General features: G+C 35.5%; 1 protein-coding gene across 1 annotated transcript; it reads left to right on the top strand.

Annotated features, from left to right (window-relative positions):
- Nucleotides 1-9,180: 9,180 nt before the first annotated feature.
- Nucleotides 9,181-10,329, top strand: LOC145064217 (uncharacterized). Its single transcript, XM_079011707.1, has 3 exons — nucleotides 9,181-9,328; nucleotides 9,426-9,878; nucleotides 10,211-10,329. The coding sequence occupies exons 1-3, from the start codon at nucleotides 9,181-9,183 to the stop codon at nucleotides 10,327-10,329; spliced, it is 720 nt and encodes a 239-aa protein (XP_078867833.1).
- Nucleotides 10,330-11,493: the final 1,164 nt, after the last annotated feature.

Raw genomic sequence — 11,493 nt, 5'->3', positions numbered from 1 at the left:
ACTGGGGTTTTTGACTAAAGGACTGGAATTTGGAGATTTGGACTTAGGAGAGACATTAGATTCTTGGTTTTTATGAGCAGACTTGTAGGCATGAGGTCAAAAATTGCTCATTCGTTTGCCATGGAATGAGGGGCCGAAACTCTTCTTTCGGTTGTTGTAGGATGAAGAACCGAAACTGCTCTTTCGGTTGGAGTTGGATGAGGGTTCGAAAATCTCCTTTTGGTTGTAGTTGGAAGATGAACTGAAACCACCCTTTTGGTTTTTGATGGGTAATGGACCGAAACCACTCTTTCGGTTGTTGATGGGTGATGAACCGAAACCGCTCTTTCGGTTGTATTCAGTCGAAGGACCGAAACTACCCTTTCGGTTCCTATCTGTTGAAGGACCGAAACCTTCTTTTTGGTTCCTATCAGAACTGTGCTTCTGGTTCCTTGAGTTTTCTTCCAATTTAGACCTCCTTTCAATCCTTACAAAATCAGGATTCTGAGAGTTCCAAAATCGCTTACTTTCGGAGAGATTCTTCTTGTATCTTATGTTTCATTGATGCTTTCGATCAACCACCTGTTTTGGATTTCTATGAATGTTGGCCTTTCTTTTAGAACCATGAGCACAACATTCACTCTTTGTTGAAGAAGTATCACTCGTAGTTTGCATCGGTTCATCCACAGATGGTTTAGTTCCACTTGTGCTCGGCACATCGTACTTTGTAGGCTCATTTAGTGGTTCAGATATATATCTACCTTTCACTCTCCATGAGGTTTTATGAGAAAGACCCTCTGTTTCGTCTGTGTTGTCGATTGGGGCCGACCAAAAGAATTCATCACATCCACCAACATTGTCTTCTTCTACCATCGCGGTTAACTCTGCAGTTTGTTGTGTAGTGACACCCGACACAGTGTAGACTTGATTTGGGGTAGTCTGAACCTTTTGGTAGACGATAAATTTAGCTTTGAGAACTTTGGACTTGTCGGTCGAGGAACGAGCAAACTCAACAGAGTTTTCAGAAATAAGGTTCTTATTGGACTTGGGTTCGTTTTTGGCTAATTCAGAACAGTCTACCAAATCCTCTACAGAAATTTGACTAATATCATCATCCTCATTAAGTTCAGATGTATTTTCAACATCAATTTTTTTTTCTGAACTTAAGTTGGCATTCAAGGAGTCAAATTTTTGTATAGCTTTGGCTCTCAGTTTCAATCTATCATTTTCATCTAGCAGATTTTTGAGCATGTCCTTGTGGTCCTTGGACTTTATGCAGGATTCAATTTTGTCCAGACCTATCTTATATGCTGGAGACACCTCGTCAAAAGATACAATGCTTTCACAGTTGTATGCTTATGCATCGATTTCATCCTCCTTTAATTCAAGGAATGGTAAAATCATACGATGTATTTTCTTCCCTGTTTCACAATCAAGATGCAACTGAGTTATGTTAAAGTAGAGTCTCTTAGCAATTAAATAAAAAACATTTCTTTGTTAGAGAAGTTTAAGATTGTCTCTCTGCAAATAAATAGAATCATCTTTTGATCTAATTAATTCCTTTTCCTTCTGCTCGATCCACATTCTCCGTTCCTCACTCTTTGAAGAAATCCTGCTGATTTGATTAGTTATGTTAGAATTCGTGACACGGGTTTGGGTGAGACTGCTACTTATGCTTGAGAATTTTGACTTTAAATTATTTAACTCCTTTTCATAATTATTAGCAGGTAATTTTAGAGAAGCAAGAATATTTTGTACCTTTTTGATCAACTCATCACATTCGTTGATCTGAGTGCTGACAGGCTTGGCAGCAAAACATTTGTCCTCTCACTCTCTTTCTTCTACAACTCCCCCATCAGTTGTGTATCCTCTCATTTGGGACACACTCTCGGTCACTGCAAAGCATCTCCCCATTGTCTATTCTGCTTTTTCCATCATAGATTTTCCGTGAGTAGGCTTCCTAACTTCATCATCCTCCGAATCTGTGGACCAGACCTCCACACCTCCAAACTTATCACTGTTGTTTGAACCCTGCACAATTAAAGCATTCATGGTAGAGTTATTAACAACATACTTTCTTTTCTTTATCTCCTCCAATCTTCTCAGGAGGCTCGCTTCCTCATCATCTTCGCTTGTCTTCACTTCTTTCTTTCTCAGCATGCAGTCTTTAGCAAAATGATTGTTGCCTCCACAGTACTGACAGTCAAATATTGAGTCGCCTCCAATTTTAGCTTCCTTCTTTGACTCTTCATACTTTGACCCCATCTTCTTTTCCTCCTTGATTCGTTTGGCGCTATAACTTCCCTGTCAGTTTCGGTTCTTGTTGGCTAGGAATTTCGTTTTGATGAATTTTCTGGGATTTGACACCATCATTGCATATTCTTCGCCGGTTAGATCAAAATGTACAAGATCTAATTCCTCTTGTTCTTCAACTGAACTCTTTCCTTTGGAGACAAGAGCTAAAGAACCTAGACCCGAAACCACATTCGTTTCCTTCGATAAGGCATTCTCATGGGATTTTAAAATACCCACAAGTTTTGCCAGAGAGTATGACTTGAACTATTCATGAGCTTTGACAGTTGACACAACGGCCATCCATTCAGGTCTGAGACCGTTCATGAAGGTGACCTTCTATTCAATCACCTTTCTTTGAGTTCCATGCTTTATCTGTTGGATTAGTGTCTAAGTCCATAACTATTTTGGTATGTACTTGACCCGATGGTGCATGGTCCTTTTATGTTGCCTTCACCAAAGCAACTTGATTGGAGAAATAAATAGAGAGAGAGAGAGGTTATTATGATTTATTAATATGTTATAAGAATAATATATTAAAGGAGAAATCATATTTGTTTAATTAATATTGGTCAATAATTAATTAAGAATTAATTTTGTGATCAAGTGTAATTAATTAAACTAGAGGGGCTAAATTGTAATTATGTGATAGTTACAAAATAAGGTAAGGATTATCTTAAATATAGGGTGAACGAATTTAAGGAGATAATGCCTTAGAATTCGACTAGGATAAGGGTTTCTAAGACTTATCTTATGGTTGCTTGGTGGGCAAGCAACTAGATAAGGATAAGGACTAAAACCCTAATCTTTACACCTATATAAACCCCCTAAGGCTCATGAATTCGTCTAAGCCTTCCCAAGAAGTCCTAAGGACGAATTCCTACCTCTATCCTCTCTCTTTATACCTTCTCCATTTGCTCTTGGTGTTTGTAAGCCATTAGAGGAGTGACACTTGTGACTCTAAGCATTCCAAAGTCAATTCAAGGAGGAATTGGGATTGTTATTGCTACATAACAATCAAGGTACTATCTTAAACCTAATTATATGTTAATATTGATTTCCATATGCTAGAATTAGGGTTTATAGTCTTGGATTCAAAGCATGTACAATAGAGAAACCTAGATCCAAGCATTAGGGTTTGTATGAGCACATAGGATGTCTTATGACCAAAACCCATCAGAATCTTACTCAAAAGATGATTGAAACGATCAAAAGTCTGGACAAGTTTTTCATCAGGCTTTTGTTTAAAATCACCAAACTCAGATAACAGGAGAGTTTGAATAGAGTGTTCCAGATCTTCATCTGTGGAATATAATTCCTTCAATCTATCCCAGATCTCCGTAGTTGTAGCACATGAGCTTACCAAACGAAACGTATCCGATTGCAGCGCAAACCTTATCATCCGTAGAGCTTTGATGTTGCACTGAAACTTCTCTTTTTCATCCTGAGGAATGTATTTGACATCATTGACAAGCTGATTGTATTCTTTCTGCGTTTTAACAATCTTTGATGTGCTTGAGTGAGCGAAAGGGCCTAAAGTGATTGCTTCCCAGATTAGATACCCATTGTCCTCCGATCCACTCACGTAGTCTTCAAAGTGATGCGTCCAAAATTCATAGTCTTGCATATACAAGATCGGTATTCTTGTTGTAGACCCTATGCTGTTGGAGATATTTATCGGATTAGTTTGAGAATCGTCCATAGAAATTGTGAATACTTTTGATCGAAAACCTGTAAAAGATCAGACTTGTAATTTTTCGTTTAGGGTTAGATTAACAATTAATGAGATACGCCAATAAAGAGTGATGGCTCAATAAATATCAATCAAATCAGAATTAAAACCCTATGAACTTCTTCGACAGAAGAGGTGTGTATGGATTACACAGTCTCCTTCTCTGATACCAATTGATGAGTTCAAAAACTCTTAGATCGATTAGATCTTTCACAAGAATGATAAAAGTAATGAAACAACTTATGATTAATACGAGTATGAACAGAATACAGAATCAAACTTATGCTTATGATTCAAAACTGAGTCACGCGTCAATAGAGCTCGATGAAGAACTTCCGCTGTAGAGGCGAGCTAGGGTTTACAAGAGATGTAAAACGAAAACAATAAAAGCGATGCCATCTAAGTCTGCATGCATGCAGCTTATATACTAAACCCTAATACAAAATAACGCACGGCTGGACAGTCCCAATACCGGCATTCAAACTAGGCTATGGACCGAGCCTATGATGCAATCCAATAGACTCTACACTTAGGGTCAATAATTAGTGATTATTTGTTGTTGGAACTTAAAATCAAGTTATAGAATTAGAGTTGATTGTTGATATATTTTGATTGTAGGTTGCTATTAACAAATTTTTCAAAAGACAAATAGATGTTGGAGACAACAATGGTGAAGAACTTCAAAAAAAAAGGGCTAATGAAAGTACACAAGTTCCACAACCTAATAACCATACACCAAAACCACAAGAACTACAATCTAATGAACCTATTTCAAAACCACAAGAACCACAATTTAATGAGCATACTCAAAAGTCAAAAGTGCCACAATCTTTTGATTTGAATGATCTTCCTTCGGACACGGGGGAGAGGCCAAAGATTACATCTTATAATCCCAACCAAAGGGATGAAATAAGGAGGGCATATTTGATTAAAGGACCTTGTCAACCAAAGGGGCATAATTTTGAATTTACCTTATATGGTGAGAAGCAAAGATGTTTTGTTGTGGAATGGTTTACCGAATTTCCATGGTTAGAGTATAGTATTCAAAAAAAGATGGCATATTGTTTTTTTTGCTATTTGTTTAGAGATGTGGTAGGGGGTCAAGGTGGAAAAGATGCTTTTATAATTGAAGGCTTTGACAATTGGAGTAAAAAAAATCATTCCAGAAACATATGGGTGAGATTCATAGTTCACATCATAAGGCCGAAGAAAAGTGTCATTTGTTATTGAGAAAAAACCAATCTATTGGTGAAGTTTTGCATAAGCAAACGGAATTTGAGCAAAGTAATTATGAAATCCGATTACGTGCTACAATCCGTACTTGTAGATTTTTATTGAAAAATGCATTACCATTCCATGGACATGATGAGACGGAAAAGTCTAATAATAAAGGACTTTTCTTGAAGTCTTATCTTTGATTAGAGAGGATAATGAGAAGATTTTTAAATTTACCTTAGAAAATGTTCCAAAAAAATGAAAAGTTAACTTATTCGAAGATTCAAAAAGATATTGTCAATTGCATTTCAAAGAGATAATCAAGTCTATGTCACACCCCCAAACCAAGGATGGCGGAAACGTCTGGGGGTGGAGGAGTTCATGTATAGTATCACAACAACGAGTAGAATAGTGCTCAAAATAAATACAACCACAATAAATACAATTGAAAAAGTTACACCATCGTATGTGTTTACATGTTTCAAATCAATTACACTATGATGACAAAATGAAATGTTTGACGATTTAACGTCCCCTGCTCAAAATCTGTTGATTTCCTGTGTTACTGGTTTCCTGAGAATACAAGTAGTTTTGAAAGAGTGTCAACAATTAAGTTGGTGAGTTCATAAGAGTTTTATTTGAGAAAGAAGTCGTTTTCCTTGTAAAAGCGATAGAGTATGATTCCAGAAAATTCAATATTTTCTTTATTACGTGTGAAATGAACGCTCCTATGTTATGCAATAATGTACCCTGGAAAGACCAATAGATTCCTTCAATAATCACCCAGTGTATATAAGTTATATAAAATTTAAGTTAAATAAACCGTCGAATATAATGAGTCTGCCCTAGATCCACAACCAAATAAGGAACATGAAGTAAGACGGGCCCACCAATTCTAAGTTGATTGCAACTAAATTCGTATGTAACTCTAACATGTACACTTAGCAGTTATGGCTGAAGTCTAACAATTCGAGATGAAACGTAGTTTTAATATCATGAAAGCCATTTTGTGTAAACCTGGTACTTTATAATGTATATTTCAAGAAAAATCCCTTATTTTCCTTATAAGAAGTTATGTAGCCTTAAATCCCAAGACCGAGAATATGTGTGTGTTTTGTACTTATAATGTTTATAATAGTAATGTATTTCCAAATAAAATCCAATATTTTCCTTATAAAAGTCATGTAGTCCTAAATCCTAAGACCAAAAATATGTGTGTGTTTTGTACTTATAATGTTTATAATAGTAATGTATTTCCAAAGAAAATCCAATATCTTCCTTATAGAAGTCATGTAGTCCTAAATCCCAAGACCGAGAATATCTGTGTGTTTTGTACTTATAACATGTTTGTAGTTTTAAATAGATAAAACCCCTTTTTAAAGTAGATTTTTCCCCATAAACTTGAAAGATTGTTAACTTCCTATGTGAGTCGTTATAACCATACTACAACAAGAATTAACCTGCAGCAACGTTTTTCAGACGTCAAGATCTTATGACTTTTGTCACCCGTAGACCTGTAGGTCCTGCTGTAGCTAGCAGCGAGGTGTGGGGTGTCAATCCCAATATAGATCTATACACAATAATCATGCTTTTCCTACAAGAGACTATGGTTATAACTTACAGGATTTTGAACCCGTACTCTAAGAGTACGATGGAAGAATTGTCTCACAACTTACGTTAACTAGTTTACATATAGTTTGATTATAAAACCTCTTTCGTGGTGGAAATGAAATCACCTTTTATGTAATAAACTCGTGATGTGAAATTCATAAACTATTACTATTATAGTTTATCATGTAGTATATGAAAAACCCGTTTTGATTTGAGAGTAAAACCTTTTTCATGTAGTATGCTTTTATTGTAAAATCCATAAACTATACTTATTGTAGTTTATTATATGTGTACGAAATGAATGAAAAACCTTATCATAAATGACTAATTTCTATTTAAGATGATAAACTAATAAGAAATACATCCAACATTTAGAAACTTATTGTTACGTACTTTGCTCAACATACTACAAAGTGCTGTTAATATTGTAAGCTATGTAAGTAGTCTTTAACTTATCTGCACTGTTTTAGAAAAATCATACGAAGTCAAAAACTGAATCAGTAAACTATGAGAGCTTAGAAAATGTGTCTAGTTTATTCATAATTTTTATTATGATTTTTAGAAGTCCCTAACTTGTGTGAAAATGTTCATATTCACCGACTGGTCTGAATTCGTTTATGAAATGATAGTCATTTTTGTAAAAATCGCCAAAAATTGTATAAACATCGTATGGAGATGTGGAAGTAGTCATTTTAAAGGTATGAACCTGAAATATTTTCATATTAAACACTTTTGAAAGATATTAAGTTTAAGATGGTCAACACAGTCCGTAAATAGGACTCAACTTTTCTAATGAAAGCTGTTGTTTGAATTTAGTTAAGTTTTTGGTGTATTAACTTGTATTCCCCCCCCCCCTAAAACTTGAAGAAAACATGAAAATGTAGGAGTATGAACTAACCTTGAGTGATTTCTTAGGAGGTATGTTTGAAGAGAATAAGTTTCCAAGTCAAGAATACTTGGGAGAAACTTGAAGATTTGAAGATCTAGTAACAAATATGATGATATTTGTGTGAGAAATCCATGACTTGAGTGAAGAAATGTAAGACAATCAAGTGTGGAATGAATTTACTTACCAATAGTGGATGAGAAGTTCAAAACTTCCTGGAGAATCTCGAAATCTTGGAGAGGATATAAGAGGAAGTAAAAGTGTATCTTGGGAGGAGGAGAGTGGGGTTTTACAGATGGAAGAGTGAGGGATTAGAGAGTGGGCTGATTGAAGAGATTTGATGGAGGTATGGGAAGATCTCTAATTGACTAGAGAAAGGTGGGAATAGTGACATGAAGTGGGTATGGGAGGTTGCTTGTGTCATAGATTTATGGAAAAGTCAACACTCCACCTTTTGTACTTTGCATTTGCTCTTAAGAAAAGTGTGGGTTTTAATACAAGAATCCTTAGAATATGCATATTTTATGATCTTGAAAGGTTAAATATTATAAAATATGGATTTATACAAAAATCCCGTGCGAAAATCATCGAAAACGGGCTTAAAAGACGAATCTAGTCGAAAACCGGGAAAAAAAGAAACTTGTGAGACCAGACCGAAGGTTTGGTCCTAAGCTTGCACGCGAACTTGGTCAGGAGGGAAATGAGAGTGGCTGATCCTAGAAATCTCGCAGGCAAAAGTGTCGTGTGGGAAGCGATGGCGGAGCTTCGGTCCGAGAATCCTGATCCGAACCGAAGGTGAAATGGAGCGAAGGTACCTGAAAGCGATATGGACCGAAGGCTCGGTTCATTTCGGTCCTAAGGAGGTTTCAGTTCTTATCAGAGGTTTTGGTCCTCAAGATGGTTTGGTTCCTTAAGAGGGTTCGGTTCGTTAAGGTTGTTTCTCCATTTATCTTCCCGTTTAGAGTCGTTTTCGAATAACTTAAGGGTTGGGGTGCCCCAAATGATTATAAAAGTTTTGAGAGAGATTTGGGAGAGAGAGAGAGAGAGAGAGCGAGAGAGATTTAGAGAGTCTTTATTTGTGACTTTTGTGAGTGTTTAGCCTTGAAATGCGAGGTTCACAAGACCCGGTAATCCTTGTTATGAGTGTTATACGCCCTCGAGGGGTACAAAACAATGTTTTTACCGAGCAGTTTCACCACTTACCATGTTTAGCATTTAGACTTTTCTGAACTCGTGAAGACTTAAAGTGATACTTGCATTATGATGGTGTTTTGTACAATAGTAAACATGATGTAAACCATAATATACAAGGGTTAATTGAGTTGACCGGTTTGACTTGTTGACTTTATTTGACTTTGACTTGATCGGAAATTGACGGTTGTCACAGTCTATTTGTGATGAAATTGGTAAAGATGTGTTCGGTATATTAGTTGATGAGTCTAGTGATGTTTCCAAAAAAGAACAAATGGCTATAGTTTTGAGATATGTTGATAGACTTGGGATTGTAAAGGAAAGATTTATCGGAGTTGTTCATGTGTTGGATACATCATCTTTGACTCTTAAATCCGCCATCGATCGATATCATTTTTTCCAACAACAACACTATCGATCAGGTGAGAAATCTAAACTATTTATTCCTTTAACATGATCTTAATTTTATTTTTATGTCTTATAATTTTTTTATTAATTTTTTCAAATATATAATTGAAGGGCAAGGTTATGATGGAACAAGTACTATGAGTGGGGCATTCAACGGTTTGAAATATTTGATTTTAAATGAAAATAGTTCTGCATATTATATACATTGTTTTGCACATCAACTTCAGTTAGTGGTTGTGGCGGTTGCAAAGAAATATGATGATGTTGATGAATTCTTTGAACAACTAGGTTTGGTGGTTACTGTTGTTTGTGGGTCTTGTAAGAGAAAAAATATGATACGAGAGATGCAAAATGAAAGAGTGGCAACCGAAATTGGTATTGGTGAAACTAAAACAGGAAGAAGGTTAAATCAAAAGATTTCTCTTGTTCGAGCTGGAGATACTAGATGGGGTTCACATTTTAGAACAATTATAAGTTTGTTGAATTTGTTTGCAGAAGTTGTTGCAGTCCTTAAATATGTCAAAGAGGAGGGGTCTACTTTATCTAACTGCAATCAAGCAAAGGGTATTTTATTATATTTCAAAACAGTTGATTTTGTATTTCTTTTACACTTGATGTTGGGAATTCTATGCCTCACCGATACTTTGTCATAGCATCTTCAAAAAAAAGAGCAAGATATTTTGGAAGCGGCTTCGTTAGTAAAAGGGACAAAAAAAGCATTGCTAGTTTTAAGAACGATGGGTTTTCGTAAATTTGGAAGAAGGTGTGTACTTTTTGTGAAAAACATAGTATTGGAATTGTGGACATATCAGAATATTATGTTACCCCACGAAAGCATAGGACCAATAAGACTAATCAACATCATTTTGAAGTTGTGATTTTTAACATGGTTTTAGATATGCAAATTCAAGAATTTGGGGATAGATTTAGTGAAGTTGGCACGGAGTTGATGGAGAACATGGCGGCTTTGAGTCCTTGTGACTCATTTTCTAGTTTTGATAAAGTAAAAAGTTAAGAGAGATATACAAAAAGGATTTTAACGATTCAGAAAGGGTGTAACTTAATGGGAAACTTGATATCTATTATCACTCTTTGCTCCATGAGGAGAGATTTTTCAATTTCAAGGGAATTGCAAATCTCTCTCGTTTATTGGTGTAAATCGGGAAGCACCTCTCTTTTCCTTTGGTTTATAGATTATTAAAACTAACTTTGGTTTTGCCCGTCGCAACCGCAGCTGTTGATTGGTGTTTTTTTGCACTGAAGTTTTTGAAGACTGTCACACCCCAAAACCAAGAATGGCGGAAACGTTCTGGGGCAGAGGACGTCATGTATAGTATCACAACACAGTAATAGTAAACAAGTAAACAAACATCATCCATTGCATTAAATATATAATTTTAATACATTTGTGTTCTTTGTAATGTAATAGACACCAAAATTGAATGATCAAAAATAAAAGACAAGTCTTTTCTGTTCTCCGTCTTCTCAAAAACCTATCACCGGTACCTGTCTACTAATAACCTGAGAATACAAGTTATTTAGAAAGCGTAGATCAACATTTAAGCTGGTGAATTCATAAGTATTTTAGTGTCTTTGATTTGTAAAACTGTAAGAAAAAGACTTGTAACTGTTTGATGAAAAAGTTCATATAAGTGTGAAAACCCTAGGAAATCCCATATTTCCTACTAGTATAAAAAATAGTCTTCTACCAAGACCCGATAGTTTTGGAGGTTTGCTTCTCCGTATGAATGAAGGTTTTTCCCCATGTAACTATTATTATCATAATATATAGTCTACCTCATCGTTTTAAGTGAATGTATCACACAATAAAAGTAAAAAGGAAAATAATATTATCATTGGAATATTATCCTTTGGTACTAGGATAAACACGGCAGAGTAACTTGCCGAATAGTATTAACCGTAGACATCTGTCGATGTGCATGTTCCCTTTGTAGCCAACAGTTGGGTGTAAAATGGTTAGTCCCGTACGTATATAATAGTATCTACTCATATAATATGCAATAGTCTCTCATCATATAGTATGTAATAGTATATCTTCATATAATAGGCAGTACATTAGTATAGACTCATGAATGAACTGACTCTTGTATGTTCCAATTGTACGGAGAATAGTAAGTAGTATCTCCTAAACTATACCTACTATAGTTTACTAGTAATG

The sequence above is a fragment of the Lactuca serriola genome, chromosome 1 (assembly GCF_051521515.1).
Source record: "Lactuca serriola cultivar US96UC23 chromosome 1, Lser_US96UC23_V15, whole genome shotgun sequence".
In the NCBI taxonomy this organism is placed as follows: domain Eukaryota; kingdom Viridiplantae; phylum Streptophyta; class Magnoliopsida; order Asterales; family Asteraceae; genus Lactuca; species Lactuca serriola.
This window is presented reverse-complemented; position numbering and strand designations above follow the sequence as displayed.